The sequence below is a fragment of the Monodelphis domestica genome (assembly GCF_027887165.1).
Source record: "Monodelphis domestica isolate mMonDom1 chromosome Y unlocalized genomic scaffold, mMonDom1.pri SUPER_Y_unloc_2, whole genome shotgun sequence".
Lineage (NCBI taxonomy): Eukaryota > Metazoa > Chordata > Mammalia > Didelphimorphia > Didelphidae > Monodelphis > Monodelphis domestica.
In genome coordinates, this window is record NW_026605001.1 from 278,281 (window position 1) to 299,334 (window position 21,054).

The 21,054-nt window shown below is 35.4% G+C and overlaps 1 protein-coding gene across 5 annotated transcripts in view; it reads right to left on the bottom strand.

The window, feature by feature from the left end:
• LOC130456244 (transcriptional regulator ATRX-like) overlaps window positions 1–21,054 on the bottom strand; it is a 102,263-nt gene that overhangs the window by 60,505 nt on the left and 20,704 nt on the right. For 4 of the 5 annotated variants that reach the window (XM_056809943.1, XM_056809944.1, XM_056809942.1 and 1 more), the window contains 7 exons: window positions 17,445–17,500; window positions 14,468–14,520; window positions 10,667–10,791; window positions 8,067–8,183; window positions 5,954–6,063; window positions 4,353–4,420; window positions 1,593–3,154 (listed from right to left, as the gene is read on the bottom strand). In XM_056809943.1, the coding sequence (XP_056665921.1) occupies window positions 1,593–3,154; window positions 4,353–4,420; window positions 5,954–6,063; window positions 8,067–8,183; window positions 10,667–10,791; window positions 14,468–14,520; window positions 17,445–17,465 (2,056 nt within the window). In that variant the 5' untranslated portion in view covers window positions 17,466–17,500. Of the gene's footprint in view, window positions 1–1,592; window positions 3,155–4,352; window positions 4,421–5,953; window positions 6,064–8,066; window positions 8,184–10,666; window positions 10,792–14,467; window positions 14,521–17,444; window positions 17,501–21,054 lie in introns of those variants that run through there. The other variant, XM_056809946.1, reaches the window with a different exon arrangement.

Consider the following 21,054-nt stretch of genomic DNA (forward strand, 5'->3'; position numbering starts at 1 on the left):
GAGTCAAATTCTAACACTCTAACTCTAGTATTTACTGATACAATCTAATTTTAAAATTTTCATTTCCTCTTCTGTAATTTGAAAAAAAAAAAAGTCTAAGGGCAACTGGGTGGCTCAGTGGATTGAGAGCCAGGGCTAGAGCTAGGAAGTCCTGGGTTCAAATCTGGCCTCAGATATTTACTAGCTGTGTGACCCTGGGGAAGTCACTTCAGTCCCATTCCTTAGCCCATACCACTCTTCTACCTTGGAACCAATACACAATATTGAGTCTAAGAAGGAAGGTTAATGTTTTAAAAAAGAGTATCTACTCAATTCACTTGTCAATCAATATTTCACTTACTGAGTTTCCACCCATGTAATTTTGTAACATATTTGCTTCTTTTCTTAGGAGTGAAAAGAACATAAAAATTTGGAACTTACAGTCTTCAGAGATCATTTTTTCCTATCTTATTTCTAATATCAAAGGATACAGGAGTTCAAAGGTACCATATATAAAGGTAACCTAGCTAATTAATTTACTATAACAAGGGCATATGTACAATCAGAGAACAGTTGATCATCATAGGCCTGAAGGAACTTTAGAAAATAATTTAGACCAATTACCTCTCATCATAACAGGAAAAAATTGAAGCCCAACAAGAAAAAGCACTTAGGATCATATTTTTTTAAAAAAACCTAACCCTAATTAAAATTCTTAGACAGACTATGAGAATCTAGAGTAGTAGAGCAAGAAGAAAAGTTAGAAAATCTCAAGTACAATCCCTTGGTTATAAACAGCAAGACAATAGGTGTTTTAGAGGTAAAAAGGGGCTAGAGAAGGATTTTAAACATACTAATTTGCAGAACATCTTTTCTAATCTACCCATAAAGCCACAAAAGATGAATTTACCAAGGTCATATAATGCCACAATAAAAACTTCAATTTACAAATTCATAAAATTCATTGGGCTTTTTTCACTACACTAGCTATCCTGTCCAAATTTCCAGATTTAAAATATCAACTCTCCATTTACTCATATGCAAAATTATAATAATGATACTCTCCTTAACATAGTTTCCTTAGATCATAGTTATGATAAAAGTAAAATGTTTTGTAAGCGAAAAACAACTATAATGCATGTCTTCTAAAATCTAAAAAAGTCTGCTTCATTAAAAATCTAGTTTAAGATTATCATATGAACATCAAGATGAATTCAGGAAAAGCTGAGGAAAGACCTACATGAACCAATGCAATGATGAGTGAATTAAGCATAATTTGAAGATCATTGTACAGTAACTGTAAAATTGTGGCATGAACAAATGTGATAGATTTGCTATTAACAGCAATAGAATGATCCAGGACAATTCTAAGGACTTATGAAAAAAGAATGTTTTCCACTTCAGAAAAAGAACTGAATAGAAATGCTGATGAAAACATATGATCTATATATGTATAGGTTTTATAAGATTGTTGCATGAAAATGAATCTGGAAATGTTTTGTGTAAAAATCTGATGAATTGCTTATCAGCTCCAGGAAAAAAGAAGGGAAAGTCATTAACCTACCCCCACCACATTAAAACATTTCTCTAGGAATTTTAACTTTTCCACATACCTGGCACCTGAAAATATCCAGTATTTAATGTATCAGTATTTTCTGTAATAGTCATTTCACACGTATCACTGTCAGATGAAGAGGGAAAAAAATAATGTTCATACAGCTGTTCTTTTATGGCTTTTCCTGGGGAAAAATTTGAAGCTTTTCCCTTTTTACAATCAGCATCTGAATCTGAAGCGGAATCTTCTTTGTTTTGTTTTGCCTTCTTACGTTTAATTGTGTGGTGCTTTTTCTTGTCTACAACTTTCCTGTCAGTATCAGACTCTAAAGGGCTTCGATTCATTTTAATAGATTCCCTGAACATAACTGACTTTTCATCTGAATCTAAACTATGAATAATTAAACAAGATTTTTTGGAAAATTGCTCTTCAATTTGAGGCAAAGAATTTTTATCTTTTTTCCATGGTCCTAATGATTTTGTCTTACTTTTCTTGTTTCTTTCTTCCTCTAAATTAGATGTAATATTTTCTATTTGTTTTCTTAAAGATGTTCTTATATGTGGTGATCTTTGGCGGTCAGAGTCTTTCAATGTGAAATCTGATAAGGAAGCTGGAATTTCATGCATTTTCTTTGTTACTTTGGCTAATACTTTAAACTTGGCCTCTCTTTTGTTATCTTTTAAAGACTCATCAATTTTTAAAGAATAATTTTCTGAATCCTGATCAGTGTCAGTACTTTTAACATTGTGGATATTAACAGATGATTTCAGAATCGCAAAAATATCTTCAGATCCTGAAGAAGGAATAAACCTAATGTCCATCTGTACAGATTTAGATGTACTGGCAAATTCACATTGTAATTCTTTAGTTGTTGTAGAAACTGCTATTTCTGTTCTAGTTGTGTCAAGTGAAAACTTTTTTGTCTTCATAATAAATTTATTTTCTGCTTCATATTTTTCATTTACATTATCAATTTCAGGACATTTTTCTGTATTCTCACTTGTGCATTTTGTAGCAGTTTCTTCCTTATCTCTAACACCCACACTGCTTATCTCCTTGTTCAAGTATTTATCTAATGTCTGGTGACTCTTACTTATGTCATTCATCACAAATTTTATAGCTTTCAATTGATGTAACTTAACAGTTGAGCCAATTTGTGGATTACTGACTGTTTTTTCCAAAAATTTAAGAAAACTTGAGTTCATATTTGTAGTGTTCTCAACTAGATTTTTTGTCTTTTCAATCAAATCTTTTGGAAGCATTAATGATGGGAAAAAAAATGTTACAGAACTAGAGGAAGAATCATCTAACTGGGTTTTCTCTTCAGTACGAGTACCTTTTGGCGTGGGGTGGAATTTATGTGGATGATCACATTTCTTTTCATCACTCGCAAGCTTTAGCTTTTTTTTCTTCTGTTGCAATAAATTCTCAAACACACTGTCACATGTGGCAATCAAATCTAGCAAAGGCTCAGGCTGGCAAATATAGCAACGCCACTGGTTGTTTTCATCCAGTATTTTTGATATCTCCTTTCGCCCGAGGTTGCGCAATATGCATTTTTTGCAAAAAGCATTATGGCAACTGTCACAACAAATTAAGTTTCCACCTTCTGCACACCACCTGAAATGTGGGGAAAAAAATCATTAAAAGAATTATGCCTTGAGAATCAACTATTTAAAAATTTTTTTAAATACAACTTAATGAAGATGAAAAGTCTGCTAATTATAAAAAAGTCAAGATAATCATTTTTAAAAATCCTACACATACGCACTATATACAAATTCAATAGTTTTTTTTTAAAGGAAAGCATTTTGTAAGGAATAGCTTAAAAAAGTATTTCTCATATTTATGCATACACACACAGGTGTTTATGGACAAAAACATATTTTTGTTAAGTCATTAATTAAGATACCAGGGTAGTTAGCTATTTCCTTCCCCAGTTTGTTTTATGGATGAAGAACCTGGGTAAATAGGGCAAATGACTTGTCCAGGGACACAGTGTTACATAAGTGTCTAAAATCAGATTTGAACCATCATCTTAGCTGCCATCTAGCTCAGGAATTGTGTATTTTTTGTTATATTTTCCATCTGGAGAAGCAGAAGTAAATAAAAGAGCTTCTGAAATAAATGTGTGTATGAGTACATACACACATATATATGTATGTGTGTGTGTGTGTGTTTCGTTAAATTCTAATCATGAGATTCCCATCTTATAGGTGCTTTAAGTCATCATTCATATCTCATTCCCTTTCTCATACACTCCCCCCACAATCCAAGACCAGTTTTTTCCCTGAAAAGGTATTGATGCCAATTTGGATAGCGTAGGGGACAAAAGACTCAAGTTTTATGTGATATCAAGGCTATTTAACACATATAGAGAGGAAGAAAGAAAACTGAGAGGGCAGGGAGAACCAAATGGTGAAAAGCCTTAAAATGCAGAGAATTTCATATCTGATCCTGGAAATAATAGAGTGTATGTGTCACTGGAGTTTAGTGAGACTAGAGAACTTCTGGTAGACCAGTCCATTTTTTTAGCAAACAGACAAGGTACTTTGCTCCAAAGAAAAGTGAAGATAACCTAGCAAGAATTATGATTAAGAACATTTAGTATTAAATATAGCAAAGTTGATTGCCATTTTTCTTCAACTTGAAAACAAATTAAATACCTAAATATTTGCATGCCCCTTATTCTGAATATACCCAATAATATAAATCATTTGATAACATGACTCATAATCACTGATACTACAAATAAGATCATTTTAAGATATCCCAAAAGGAATATGATTTATTTTTCCTAGATATCATAAATGCCTACCTGCACTGTTCATCTATTCCTTCAGAATCATGGCTTATTTCATCACTCATATAATATTTGTAGCAGTTCTAGAAAGCAATTAACATTTAGTACTACAATCTTAAAATTTCTTAAAAAGCACATATTTTATAATTATTCAAAAACCAGTATGCTTACCATATCTTTAAACATAAAACTGGGGTGATAACTTAATAGACTCATAGCAAAGAAATGGAACATTTTTTGTTGCATAAAAGAACTGACAACAAAATATTGACCGATCATTAAGGAATGTTTAAACAAAATGTGTATAAACAGAGTTGAATATATTATACACTACAGAAAGGAATGAAGAATTCATCTTAATTGGTAAATTGATTGAAAAGATTTCCAAAAGAAAAACTGCATATATTGATAAACCCAAAACATAATTGTAGTGGTATGGTTGTTAAGTATACTTTAAGACCTCAGCTCAAATCTCTCCTCAAACAACTTAATTTTACCTAATTATTTTCTTAATTAGGAAAATCAGAATTATAACAACACGAAGGGGTAGCAAGTAGCACAGTGGGGAAAGAATTGTATCTAAGACAGAATAAAAAAAGATTCTTGTTTATTTTTCTTTTACTTTTAATATACCAAGTGTTGGTTTCAAGGCAGAAAGAGTAGTAGGCAGAGGTCAAATGATTTTTGACACAGTCAGGAAATATTTGAGGCTAAATTTGAATCTAGGATCTCCCTTCTCTATCCAGTTAACCACTTATTTGGCCCCCAAAACAAGAGTTTTAAAAATCACACTAATAATACTGGCCTCCCAGAATTATTGTGTCCCAAACAATATAACATACTATAAAAGCACTTTGCAGGGGGCAGCTGGGTGGCTCAGTGGATTCAGAATCAGGCCCAGGGATAATAGGTCTTGGGTTCAAAACTGGCCTCAGATACTTCCTGGCTGTGTGATACCATCACTTAATCCCCATTGACTAGCCCTTACCATACCCTTCTGCCTTAGAAGTATTGATTCTAAAATGGAAAGTAAGGGTTTATAAAGAAGAAAAAAAGCATTTGCAATTCTTAAAATGCTATTATTAAATGTGTTACGTGTTTTTTGTTTTTCTAATTAAATTTTTTCCTTTTTACTACTCGTTTTATGTGGGATAAGAAATTATATTTTTTAAATTCAAAGAGAAAGAAAATAAAGCACCTTAAAGTAAGTGAATAAAAGAATTGAAAACAAACAAATAAACAAACAAAAAAGCTTTGACAAGACCCTAAATAAGTATTATCATTCACCTGGCTAAGACATTTAAGAGGACTTCAGGGAAATAAAGAAAACAGAAGTGAAAATGAACATTCTGTTTTAAAAAGGTGTTTATTCCAAAATGTATATAAAAATTAAAAAGTTCATTCAAATGAACAAATTTATCAATCAAATCCAGTATCCCTATTCTGAAGAGGGAAAAACCCTTTCATTTTTGAAGTGCATTAGAATTCACTTAAGTAAAAAGACTTAAAATGCAACAAGATCTGCCCTTTCCAAAACGATTTCATAATACTTCCTCTGAAATAACAAAAGGCAGAATATAAAAGTACAAATTATAAAATTTTCATTGGTTACATACCTTACAAATAAGAACATTTAGTGCAGGATGTCGATACATTGAATCTTTCTGAAAATGGTTCAGTTGTTGTCCACAAGCTGTGCAAGTCACAATTCTAAGTAGCTCTTTCCCTAAAACAAATAAATCCATACCATGTTATTTCTATAAACACTTGTAATTATATTTTTATATATCTATATTTTTGCAATCTGTTATGTGCTTAATCAGTAGGAATTATAATGATAAAAATAACATTTACATTTGTCATATTGTTGCACACTTATTAGAAAAATTATTGGCAAAGTGTCAAAATTACACAGAATTATCAGGTTTATAATAAGAAAGGATTCTCATCACACATCTTTCCCAATCCATGGCTGAAATTATATCATTCAATCTTTCCTTAAAGTTATCCAGCAAACTCACTTACGCAAGGCAACCAATTGCTTTTTCAGAACAATGGTAATTAATACAAAATTTTTCTTTTTCTCCAACCATAGTAATTTTTAATAATTTCCATCTAATTTTTCTGGAACTACATATAAAGGTAACCAAAACAGTATTAACCATTAATTAATTACAGGGGGAAATATTATTCTATGTATGGTTCCTTCCCTGAGGCAGCTTTTCACATATTTGAACACAGCTAGACAATTACTATAAGAAGAAAATGAAATAATTTTTTTCTCATATTCAATTGGTTCAACTGAGAAAACATGTACAGCAATTACATGTGTATGGCATACACATAAAAAATCTGTAAGTGTTTAGAGCAATAAACAGAACAAACAATGGAAACACATGAATCATCCAGTGTGAACAATAGATCAGTATACCCAGGCTATACATACAGTAAAAGAATTAAAGGAGGTTTGTTAAATAAAAAAGCTAAAATAATGGGTTTACATTTTTCATTCAAGATTAGATTAGATTAGATAAAAAGCGTTTATTCAATAGAAAAGTACAAATAGACTAACCACACTTCAGAAAATTATTGTGGCAAAAAAGTATAAAGAAATTTGAGGCAGGAAAGATTTAGGGGAGGTTCAGTTAAGTGAAAATGAAGGCATACATTAGAATGACTAGGGGAAAAATTCTGTGAAGGTAGAAATGACAAAAGGTGACAAGCAATCACATATATGTGTGGCCAGGAATCAGTAGGTGGCCATGTAAATATGAATATTTGAAAAGAATCATAATGGAGATAAACTTATGTTTTGTTAAATAAAAAAAAAGCAAATAAAGTGAACAAAAGGGAATAAAGAGACAAGACAGACCTTAGGACATGAGAATATTGTAAGGGAACAGAAAAAAAAACTGACAAGGTAGGAAAAGCTCATGAGCAGTAGTTACAAGAGAAGAGAATGCATAGAAATTAGTCAAGAATATAAAAAATTATGAAAACATCATGATGAATAAGGGTTAAGGTTAGAAAAAGTCTAAAATCTGTTTCTTCTCATTGAACTAACTAGAGAATGTCAGTTCAATAAAGTGAAAATGTTTTTAAACATGTCTGCACCATTAAAATGATTTCCTCCATTTGGAAAAAGATTTAAATTGAGATAAATAGAAAGTACAATTCAAAGTTGTAGGTTAAAAGAATATAACAAAGGTCCTTTCCAACCACAAGATTTGTTTAAATTTATGACAAATCTCAGGAATTGAATATGATTAAAGAATGATAAAAAGATAAAGTGAAAAATATAAGTCTTGTCTTATAAAAATAAGAGTATAGAATAATGTTTAAAATCAGATATTTAAAAGTTATATATTTCAGAAGGCCTACTGTATAACAAGGATTTAATAAATGTTTCATGAATAATTTTAAAATTTTATTATATTTTTACATTGCATTAATTTCCAACTGAAATCCCCAAAACATTTTAGAGGGTGAACCCTTTAAACGAAGAATAAAAAAGCCAGTCAACCAACTATCCAACATAATAGTAAAATTTGACAGTATAGAAATTCCATACCTACCTTCAATCAAGGGAAGAATATTTCCTCAACTTCTTTTTCTTCTGTTCTTTCCATATTGTCACATATAATAGAGTTTATATTTCCCATATTTTCTAGATACCATATAATAAATTTTTCTTCAAAAAAAATGTTAATTTTCCTTTAAACTACTCACCAATATGTTTTTTGTGAGTTCCAGTTTTAATTTTACTTCTGTGGCTACCTTCAGGTTTTTCATCTTTATCTTCTGGATATGGTTTCTGGAATGGCTCCGATTGTGCAATGACAGTACCTATAATTAACAGTAATTATCAACCTTTGGATGTGAAGACAACATAGAAGTCAATATCATAAAATATATAGTTTTGTTTTTCTAATAGCCTTCTTTGACATTTAATTTTAGAACCTATAATGGGAATCTATGGCAAACAACCAAAATGCACATCACCTTAACCAAAATTTGATGTGTAATCCTAGGAATAGGCTAAAAAAGAAAAAGTGAGGATAAGAACACACTGAGCAGTGATTTTTCCCCCTTGGTTTTTTTTTAATTAATTTAGAATTTTCCCCATGGTTACATGATTCATGTTCTTTCCCTCCACTCTCTCACCCCCCTCACACAGCCAATGCACAATTCCAACAGGTTTTACACATGCTATTTCCATCTTATTGATATTTGCATGAGGGTGATCATTTAAAGTCTATATATCCCCAATCATATTTCTATAAACCCATGTGATCAAGCAGTTGTTTTTTTTTCTGTGTTTCTATTCCCATAGTTCTTTCTCTATATGTGGACAGAAATCCCCTGGATCATTGCATTCTGCTAGTAGAGAAGTCTATTACATTTGATTGTAACTCAGTGTCTCAGTCTCTATATTGTTCTCCTGGTTCTGTTCCTTTCAGTCTATGTCACTTCCTGGAGGTCATTCCAGTTCATTATTCTTTTTAGCATGGTAGTATTCCATCACCAACAGATACCAAATTTGTTCAACCATTCCCCAATCAAAGGACATCCCCATATTTTCTAATTTTTTTGCCACCACAAAGAGTGTGGCTTCCCTTCTAATTTTGGTTGTATTGATTTTGTTGATAAACCTTTTTAATTTATTATAATCAAAATTATTTTACATTTTGTAATTTCTTCTAACTCTTGCTTGGTTTTAAAAAGTTTTCCTTTCCCATAGATCTGACAAGTATTGAGTAGTGATTTCTAAAGAGAATGTAAAAAGGTTGGGTAATATAAATTTAATCTGAGTATGACAGCACAAAACAAAAACTCAGAAAATAGTAGAAATTTCATCAAGCTGTTAATAGGTAACATCTATGGGTCAAATATTTGTAAAGATGGCATAAAAAGTACACTATTTTATCCTTGATGCCTTAATAGCATCAATCATATAATCAATCATCAATAAAGTCTCTGAAAGCCACTGGGTAAATGAAAATGGACAGAAAAAAAAAAAAGAAAGTTTGTTCCAGGATACTAAGGGACACTTTATAGTTAGATAAAAGTTTCTTAAAGTAGGTCAAATTGTGGTATTCAAGAACACTTTAAGAAGACCATAAGGGTAGATTTTGGATTCACTACCTTCACCCATTAGAATCTTAGCTTTATTTTCCCAAGATCTAAGGTTCTGCCTTCTTTCAAATCCTACCTAAAATCTCATTTTCTTTATGAAGCCTTCTCCTTAGCCCCTCTTGATTCAGCTGCCTTCCCTCTCTTATTTCCTATTTATCCTATAGTAGAGCTTGTTTGTATGTACATGTATGCTTGTGGTCATGAACCTAACAAGACTGTAAGCTACTGCTAAGCATGCCTTTTGCCTCTATCTGTATTCTCAGTGCTTAATACACTGCCTGGCATATACTGAGGTTTTAATAAGATCGACAGGGAACAAATCTAATGCCTTATTTAATGTTCCACACTCAGAATTTCCCTGCAGCCCATATTCTAAGCACTGTTGATAAAATAGAAAAGCACATCTGAGATAGCAGGGTATTCAAGACATTTTGCAACTGAACCATCACTTGAATCCTTGCTGAGAACTGTGATCAGTAGGAGAGGGAAAAGGAAAGAATAATAAGTGCCTATCTTGTATCAGTCAAGGTGTTCAATGCTTTAGAAATATCTCATTTGACAGTCCTGTGAAGCAGATGCTATTATGATCCTCCTTTAACAGATAAAGAAACTGAACAGGCAGAGAATTATGTGATATGCCTGGGAACACACAGTTACTAGGGGCTGAAGTCATATTTGAAATGAGGCCTTCCTCGATTCATATCCCAGCTATCTAGCCACCATGACACCTCTTTAGAAGTAGTGAAAATATATGACAGATGACAGATGGAGGAAGGGGAAAAGAGGGAGATGGAGAAAGGGAAGGAAGATAGAAAAAAGGATGAAAAATTCCCTGTTGGAAAGAAATGGATTAAAAAGGTTAGCCAATTCATGATTGGTGGTATTAATATACTTCCAAAGTCTAGAAGTATTACTCCCAAATTACTAAATGTTTTAACTTTTGACCCAGAGATCATATGTAAATACTATTGTGATTTTCAGCAAGCCATTTATGGACCTCTGTATCCTCATCTAGAATTATCAGGGATATAGACAAGTTCTAAAACCCTTTTCAACAATCTATATTGCTAGGACAAATTTTAAAAGAAAAAAATTGGCATTATGAATCTAAAACAAAAATCTCTACCTATAATTGCTGGTAATAATTTTCAATATATGTATGTCTACCTATATATAAATAAAATACAACTTGCCTTCAGTGAAGCTTTTCATAGAAACAGTATTTTCTGAATTTTCATCTGATTGAAATTCACTTATAGGTTCATCCATAATCTGTCCATCATCAGAGTCAGTGTGTTCTTTAAAACTTGCAAGTTTCCTAAAGAAATTTTGAAAAATGAAAAGTGAATAGTTAGAAAACAAGATATTAATGTACTGTCGAGCTTTAGAAAACTGATTTAATAGATGGCACTAAAACTTTAATAACAATATTTCAAATAATGTGAGTTCAAAGTTTGACACACTACTAATCTAAGCCTAATGCTAGTATAACTCAATATTCATGATGAATTTTTTATCATGCCTTTTGGGCACAAAAGTCTAGCACTAGAAATTCTTTAGAATGCCCTGTTATTTTGAATCTTTTTTGACTATTTAGACCCAAGTTTTTGCTAATATATCCTCTTCTACACCTTGATGAAATCAAGCAAATGTCAAAGACATACAAAAACAAGTCTGATATAAGGGGGTGGCTGGGTAGCTCAGTGGATTGAGAGCCAAGCCTACAGAAGGGAGGTCCCAGGTTCAAATCAGACCTCAGACACATCCCAGCTGTGCAACTCTGGGCAAGTCACTTAATCCCCATTGCCTAGCCTTTACTGCTCTTCTGCCTTGAAACAAATGAACAGTATTGATTCTAAGACGGAAGCTAAGATTTTTAAAAAACAAAACAACAAAAAAAATTAAGTCCAATATAAAACTGCTATGAGAAGAAAATAGCAATTCATTAAAAGAATTTCCCTCAATTACATCTAATAAGTTTCTTAATAATGAACATAATTTACTAAATATCAAGTTTGGGTAAACTGGAGGGATAAACACTAGGGAATTTACAAGATACTTTGGGAAATCACCTAATAAAAAGTAACTAAGAGATGGAGGATATCAATATACAGTTGTTTTTCCTTGTAATACAAGATTAAGTTTTCTTTCAAGCAATCATTATTAAAGCTAGAGACTGAGATAAAGTTTTAATTAAATGATATATGGGTAAAATTAAAATATATTTTCTAAAATAGCAGCAACAGATGCCTTCAGTTCTTTACCCAGTAAGTCACATTGCTTCTTTGTTTAAAATATGCACTGAAATATAATATGACCAAGTATTTCTATGATATACATTCTTTGAATACATGGAACCCCTGCTAATTGTTTTTTTAAAACCTTCATGAGGAAATATTTAAATAATTCTTCTTTTAAACAGCTATAATTTCCTTACATCATTCTTTTAATTGCAAAATGAAAATCAGTGAAGGAGAATTTTAATATGCACAAAACGGCAAAAGAATGTCAGAAACAATGAATTTGTATTACATATAGATTTTCCTTCCTAAAAATATTGTTGCTTAGTTCCAAATTGCCCTCCAAGAAGTATTTGAGGTCAAATTTGAACCCAGGACCTCTTACCTCTGGGGCCTAACTCTCAATCCACTTAGTCACTTAGCTGCAATATGGAACTATGCCCAAAGGGCGCTAAAAGACTGTCTGCCTTTTGATCCAGCCATAGCACTGCTGGGTTTGTACCCCAAAGATATAAGGACAAAGACTTGTACAGGAACATCCATAGCTGCACTCTTTGTGATGGCAAAAAATTGGAAAATGAGGGGCTGCCCTTCCATTGGGGAATGGCTGAACACATTGTGGTATATGTTGGTGATGGAATACTATTGTGCTAAAAGGAATAATAAAGTAGAGGAATTCCATGGAGACTGGAAAGACCTCCAGGAAGTGATGTAGAGCAAGAGGAGCAGAACCAGGAGAACATTGTACACAGACACTAATACCCTATGGTATAATCGAACGTAATGGACTTCTCCATTAGTGGCAATGCAGTGATCCTGAACAACTTCGAGGAACCTAAGAGAAAAACCACTGTCCACATCCAGAGGAAACACGGTGGGAGTAAAAACACCGAAGAAAAACAACTGCTTGATTACATGGATTGAAGGGATATGGTTGGGGGATGTAGACAATAAATGAATATCCTAGTGTAAACATGGAAATAGGTTCTGCTCAAGAAGACATGTTATACCCAATAAAATTAAGCATTGGGCTCAGGGAAGAGTGGGTGGAGGGGAAGGAGGGAAATAATGTGATTATTGTAACCAAGGAATAATGTTCTAAATTTACTAAATGAAATTATTCAAATGAAAAAAAGTAAAATAATAAATAAATAAATATATGTATATATGTATATAGTTGCTTAATTTAAATCAATAGTCAACCTACATTCTTTCTTACTATTAAAGCATAACTATATAGGAATCACATTTGAATTAGCATCATTTGAATTCATATTTGGAAATAATGAATTTCTACTTTAGATTTGGAAAAATCTATAAATAATTATATAAATATTTACTGTTACCATTTTTATAACATTTTGGAATCATCATGATAGAAACTAAGTTTTATTTCACAAAAGGTCAGTTTTTACTGTGGCAAAAGAATTTGGAATGTAAAGATTAAAATTTAGGGGAGATGGGGAGACTGAGGCAGGTAGAAATTAGTTTCTCTCTGCAAGGAGTACTATATTTTTTAGAGGTTTATTAAAGGTTAAAGATTAAGAATATACAAGTAAGAAACATGTGCCTAGGCCATTTCATACTTGGAAAATTTCTTACTGATAGTCTATTGGAATGGGAACTCCATTGGCATGGGAGGTTCCTTCTCTTCCCTTCTTAAGATTACTTTAGGACAGAAACCCTTTGCTGAACAATGGAAAGGACTTTGACCTATGCTTGAGCATAGAACAGGAATTTCTTTGAGTCTTGATTGATTTTAGAATTGATACAATGGAGATACTCCACCCTATTCAGTCCTAATAGGATTGAGTAAGGGCTGCAGCCTAGATCAAAATTTAATTATTCCAATCTCTACCATACTCAAGTTAACAGGATTTAGAAAGGGCTGTAGCAAAGGAGTATAGATTTAATCATTTGAAAATATGACCTTCAACAGACATGTGCAAAAGCCAGAAACCTCTGGGCGGTCCTGGGTTAAGCGAGAGCCTCCATTGACAGGGAAATTGATAAAGAGTGATTGGTAGATGTGAGGACTGAGGGGAGGCAACTTGGATGGTGTCCTTAAAGATAGGAGGGTCTGGAGACTCAGGGGAGAGGATTGAGTTTTTGGTCGGTGTGGTTCCTGGGCTCTGAGGAAGCTTGCTCTGAAGGAAGCTGAAGGTGGGGGCCTCTGAGACTGTTTCTCCATTTTGGACACGTGAGTGAAAGGGACTGATCTCTTTTCTTTGCCCCAGCTATCTAAGGGCTTGGGCCTTTTGGCCCAGTCTAAACAGAAGGGGTATTTAAGCCCTATTCCCTTCTCTCCCCTTTCTCTCTCTATATATATCTCTAATTCCTTTCTTACTCCTATTGTAATTAAACTCCAAAAAAAGGCTGACGGCTGACTTGAGTTTTTCATTTAGGAATTACATAGCTGATTCCTTGGCGACCTTAAATTAATATATATCAGTCTTTTAAAGTGATTCCCTTGTAACAGGAATCAAAGGTATACTTAGATAACATTTGTATAACCCAGTAATAGTGCTTATTGGATCCAGAATGGGGGAAAGGAAGAGGAGAGGGAAAGAAAACAAAATATGTAAGCATGGGAAAACATTTTAAAAATAAAAAACATTTAAAAATTCTTTTTTCTTTATTGTAAAAGATTATGGAATATTGGAATGCTCAGTAGAACTTAATAATAAAATATTATACAAAAATATGTACTTTTTGAAATATTCATGTATTTTGGTCACAAAGACCATTACAAACCTTTTTGAGCATGTAGGCTTTAAAGTTTTCTGTTCTTCAGAATGAGTACTATCCTAAAAAAGAAAAAAATCAAATAAAACTGTCAGTGAACACATAGTAAAGTTTTTTGTTGTTCAGAGGTTTTACAGTTGTATTTGACCCTTTGTGATCCCATTTGGGTTTTCTCATCAAAAACACTGAAATAGCTGCACATTTATATCTCCAATTCATTTTATTGTTATGGAAGCCAAGACAGAGTTAAGTTAGGTGCCCAGCTATTATGTGTCTGAGGACAAATTTGAACCCAAGTCTTCCTGACTGGTCGTCTGGTGCTCTGTCTTTAGCACTGAGCTGCTTAAAGTACTTCTTCAGTAAATAACCAAATTGACTTTCTACCTAAAACTGATATCTGGTTCCTAATAGCATAAGGAAAGCAAAAACTGGCCAAATAGTCAAGGAATATACAATATAGCTACAAAAACAAGGTATATACACTGGATTAAAAAGAAAGTAATTAAGGAAAAGCACTAAAGTTAAAATGAGCAAGGGAAAGCTTCTGGTAAAAGTTTAGATTTTATTTTAGCCTTAAAGGAAGTCAAGGAGGATAAGGTAATTCCAGGAATAGGATACAACCACAGAGAATGCCCACAGATGTGTCTTATAACTGGATAGAAGGATGCATATTGGGGAGTAAGCCTGGAAGGCCAAGATGGCTAGATTTCGAAAGTCTTTGAACTCCAAAGAATACATTTTGTATTTGATCCTAGAGGCAATAGAGAGCTCCTGGAAATTATTTATTTGTTAGGGTAGAGGGGAGAATGATATAAGCAAGCCTTCATTTGAGTAAAATCACTTTGGTGGCAGAATGGAGAATAGACTGCAATAGAAACCAACAAGAAGGTTCAATGGCTGAGATGGCGCAGCAAGGCACTGTGGAGTGCTTAGGGCGTGTTGGAGCACAAAGGACAACCCAGCCATCCAATGCAGCTGAGGAGGTCTCCTGATGTAAAAACTTTTCGTGCCACTGGATCCAGGCTCCCAACGCCAAGAGAGTGGGACTGTCTCTGTGCATCGACTTTTCCACGTAAATCTTCATGCACAAGTGTCTTTGTGCACAAAAACGCACAAAGACAATATTACCGAGAGACTACTACTACAGTGGTAAAAAAATTGGAAAATGAGGGGGTATCATACCCTTGATTGGAGAATTGATGAATAAATCGTGGTATATGATGGTGATAGAATACTATTGTGCTATAAGGAATGATGATCTGGAGGATCTCTATATGAACTGGAAGAACCTCCATCTCTATGAAGTGATTCAGAGTGAAATGAACAGAACCAGGAGAATATTTTACAGAAACTGAAACATTGGGGCACAACAGACATTGCTAATAATAGTAATTCAATGATCTATAACAATTCTGAGTTCTGAACCTATGAAAATGCTATCCACAGCCAGAGAAAAAACATGAAGTAGAAATGCAGAAGAAAAATGTATGTTTTATCACTTGGTTATATGGATATATGATTTGGGGTTGTGTTTTTTTCAAGATTATTCTATCACAAATATGAATAATATGGAAATGGATTTTGAGTAATAAGACATATGTAAAGCAGGGGAATTGCTTGTCAGCACTGGGAGGGGAAGGAAGAGGAAAGAAGATGAATCATGTAACAAGAGGAAAATATTCTAAAAATAATATATAGGAAAAAGCTTTAAAATTTTTGTTTTAAATGTAAAAGAAAACATTCCAGCTGTTGTTGTTGAAGGCCTGTAAAATTGCTGGAGGGTGAGAGGGAAGGAGGAGAGGAGGCAAAGGCACTTCTATTCAAAGTCGTGCAGGTCTTGGCAATAGCTTGGAAGGTTAAGAGAGGAAGAATAAGATGGCTCCTAAATTGTCAGCCTGGCTGACTAGAATTACAGGTTAAGATGGTATTGCCTTCCACAGTAACAAAGAAGATAGAAGAAGGTTTAAGGGGAAAAATCATAAGTTCTTTTCTTGGACTGAGCTGAAGATGTCTGCCAAATATCCAGTTACAATGTGTCAAAGGAAGGTGAAAATGAAAAACTGAGTCCCTGCCTTTCTTGAAGGCAAAGAATTCATTTTCAGGAAAACACCATGTTCCTAGTTTCTCCTGATACGCTTATTATGTTCTACTTTACCAAGAATAAATTTATCAAAACAAAATGCTGTTAACATAAACCAGGCTTTCTGTAACTTAAAAATTTCTATAAACATACCAAATGCATACCACACACCACACAGACAAAATGAATTAGCATTGGTAAAGCAGAGAATTATTCTTCAGAAAAGTATATAATAGTTAAATTTCTGAACCAAGAGGTCCATGAAAAAAGCACAACATGCTCCAGTCTCCATTATTTTATTCACTTGTAACTTACACTTTATTAAATTATGTTTTTAACTGTGCAGGTAAATTTTTTAAATGACCATTTTTATTATGACAAGAACAAAAAGATAAAAACCCAGTAATTTACTACTACACATATTTTTACCTTCTTAAATATTCTGGTTTTGTTCAAGTCAGATTGTTTTCTTAATATGCCATTATAACTAGTCAAGAACTACATATTTGAAGTGGCAACTATTGAATTCATATACAAGACATAATTATACATTGAGTCTGCCACTTTTTATTCCATATTATATCATCATTACTGGCACAGTTATAGGTTGTGTCCAAAAAGATCTTTTTTCCCATATCATCAAAGAACTAAGAATTCAAAACTACCCGTTAACTATTAATAAAAACTCAGATGATATGGACTAAAAAAGACAGATTTATCATCATTTCTAACTGGATCTTTTTTGAATTTACACGGAGTTTAAAAAGGAAGATTTCTACAGGGTACTTCATCACTATGTAGTTTCTTCTCAGATGCAACATACCTTTTTTTAAATTGTAAGATTATGGAATATTAAATTTTTTAGTGTTTAAAATGTATTCACAATCAGAGAAAAATCATACTTACCTCACTTTTTGGATTTTCCATTATGCAAAATCACCATATAATGCTAAAATGTTTATCTAGAAAAAGAGCAGAAGATTAAAATAAATAACGTTACACTATGTTTAAGAAACAATGAAGCCATCAACTAAATTAAGTTGATTACTAAGGGTTTTTAATAACAAAAATAAACTTTTCAGTCCTGTTTCCCTCTCTGTATTCCCTGTAATAAAAGGGAAAACCAATTGCACATGAATTATTTGCAAAAGGAGAGAAATCAGGAAATGCTGAAAAATAATAATAGTCTCATAATATACTATAGGGTTGCTTATACCCCCTTCCCCCTTCCCCCTTCCCCTTGAGTATAACCGCCTTCACTCATGATTTTGTTCACAAGAGCAAGCATAAATCCATCCATAGACATTCTCCATTACTCAAACAGTTTTTCAAACCTAATTTACAAGAGGTATCACTGAGAAATTAGCAGGTAGAAAAATCAATAAAAGGTTAAAGTCAACAAAATCAAGTACATAAATGGTCAGGAAAACAACCAAAAAAGGCAGTGGGACGCAGAGATGAAAGTCCCTTCAATCTACCTTTCTTTCCTCTCGTTACCCCCTTTTCTTTCTCTTTCATTATTCTTCTGCCTCTGGTTTGTGTCCTCTCCTCTCTCAACCTTCCACCTGTCTGTTTTTTCTCTGTCTCTCCATTTCTTCCTGTCTCTCTTCTTACTTTCCTGTCTCAGTCTCTCCAATCTTTTCTAGCAACTCACGTCACTTCCGCAGCGCGGACAACTACAATGCCCCTGGGACACCTGACAGGGATGACCCGTCCCGGTGTGGCTGTATTCTCCTCTTTGAGAATAGGAAAAAGCCTATATTGCTATCTAATATAACTGCTATCATAACTGAGGGGAGAGGAGGTTCTTCTCCACAGAAAATTGCTGATACTGATCAATAGATGTGGGGGAATAATGCACAGTTTCATCCCACATACTTCCTCCTCTCTTTTCTCTCCTTCCCTTATTTGTCTGTCCTTTTCCTCTCTCCACCTCTCCTCCTTTGTTCTCTGTCCTTATTTGCCCCCAGTACTTCTTACTGTCTCTTTCCCTTTCTCACTTTCAATCTCCTTGCTCTTCTTTCTTTTGTCTCTCTGTGATTCTGTCATTCCCTCTCTGACAACTTTGGAATCTTCTCTACTCTGGCCCCCACCCCACCCCCTTCCTCTTTTCCTACTCTGTAGGTCCACTAGGTCTCTCTCCTTCAACTTTCTATCTGTCCTCTCCATTTCTCCCTTGTCTGTCCTTCCCCCTTTCTCGAGCCCCTACCCCTTTTCTCTCTTGTTCTCCTGGACTCCTCATCAGCCTCTCTGTCACTCTCTTTACTTCCTTTGCTCCTGCCCTTTCTCTCTCCCTTTCGCTGTCATCTCTCTCATTCCATCTAAATTTGTCTCAGTGGGTCTCTGTGTCCTCTCTGGCTATCTCCTCTTCCTCAATCCCTCTCTCTCCCCTACTCTTTTTCACTGTCAATCTATGCCAACCTCAGTCTGCCAGTCCTTTACCTTCTTGCCCCCCTCCCCCACACCACCCTTTCCTTTCTCTTGTTCACTATCTTCTTGCCTCTCTATATCTTTCTTTCCCCACCCTCTGTCTCTCCCTTCCCAGTTATTCCCTTTTCTTCTCTGTCATTCTCTAGCTCCTTCTCTCTCTCACTGCCCCTCTCTCTCCCATATCTATGTCTCCCTCTGTGGTTCACTTTTTTGGCTGTATGTCTCTCTTGCTTTACAGACTCTTGTCTCCTCAGTCTCTCCATCTCTGTGTCTATCTGGCACATTCCAGGCTCTAGCTCTCTCTGCATCTGTTTCTTCCTGTTTTTCACCCTGTGTCTCCTGAGGGCTCTCCAATCACTGTCCCTGTCTTTCTCTCCCCCCTCCCTTTCAAGTCCTCTCTGCCACTTCCCCTTCATCCTAGTGCCTCACATCCAGTGTCTCTCTCTCATCCCTTCCCTATTTCTCTCCCTCATCTATTCATTCATTTCTTTTGTACTTCTCTGACCTCACAGACCCTTGTCTGTCTGTCTCTCTCTCTCTCTTCTCTCTCTCTGTTTTTTCCACACCTAATCTCTCTCCCTCTCTTGCTTTCTGTCTCTCTTGCCTTTCTGTCACACAGTATCTCGCCTCTCTTTCCCCTTTAATTCTTTTCGGTGTCTCTCTCCCTCCCTCCCCTCTCTCTTCTCTTTCTCCCACTGTCACTCGTCCTCTCCGTGTCTAACCTCTGTCTTCATTTTTAGACACCTCAGTCCCAATCTCTCTACCGTTTGCTGCTCTGTCCTCCCCAACTATCATCCGCCTCTCCTCTCCTTGGATATCCAAACTTTCTCTGACCCCCCCCCTCCCCACCCCACCTCCACAATTATCCTGTTCCTACTCTGTATGTTGTCTAGATCTCTTCAGTCCTCCGCCGTCTTCTCCCACTTTTTGTTTCTCTTCTCTTTTTTTCTACTCTCTCACACCTTCCCCCTCTTTCATCACCACACCCACTCCCCACCCTTTCCCCTTCTTTCCCTCTGCATCTCCCCTCTCTTCTCCCCTCCCCACCTTATCTTCTTTCCCGGGTCTAGCTCTTTTTTTTTTTTTTTTAATTCACCCCGCTCAACCTATTTTTCCACTTCCCAGGCCACAAGAGACTCCAAGGAGGAATCCTGTACTCGATATACACTCCGAGAGGGAGGGGAGCAACAACCGCACATCCAGCATCTACAGTAAGAGCAGAGAAATTCCTGGCTAGTCCTTGAAAGGGGAAATGCTGGAAAAAAAAAGACCCCCGAGGTACAGGGAGCCCTGAACCAGCATTGGCCTGCTGCTGAGTACCACCGCCTTCACCCAGGATATTCTGCTCCCCGGGGCAAACACCACTTCACCCAGAGACGTCCTCCCGAGCAGAAAAGGGTCTTCACGCCTCATTTACAAAAGGGATCAGGGAGAAATCGGGGCAAAAGTCCTTAAGGGGTTCAAGTCCACAAAACCTTGGACAATTTGATGCTCAGGAAAAGAACCACCCAGGGCACCGAGGCTCACAGATACAGGCTGGCTCACGAAAAAGACCACCAGTGAAAAACGAGAGTCACTTTGCAAGGGGCAGCAGGATTTTTTATACCTCGGAAGTTAGTTCAAAGGCAGTTCAATTTACTGGGACAATCAGACAGACAATCTAACAGGAACCGCCCATAGAGCAACGGCGAACCAGGATTCGGTTGGGACAACGGCCCGGTCAGTCAGTATTCCACAAAGCAGAGAATTCCGATGCCGGAGGGGGAGGGGAGGGACCACTAGCCCGGGCTGGCTGCAGGCCCCAGAAACCCAAACCCCATCTCCATTCCGGGTAACCGAGGACCAGAAAGAGAAACTTGCCTACCACGCGCCACTTCCCAGGTTGCAGGCAACACCGAAAGCCTTCCACACCCGTTTTCCCTCCCTGCCCGACTCCAACTTTGTCCCTGGGCTACTCTCTCCCCTTTTCTCGCTCCTCCAACGCCCCCCCACCCTTCCCTCCGGCCACATTTCTCTCCTCTTTCCCCCACTCTACCATTTTCACCCTCTCTTTTCTTTAACTCTCCTTCCATGATTTTCTCGCCCT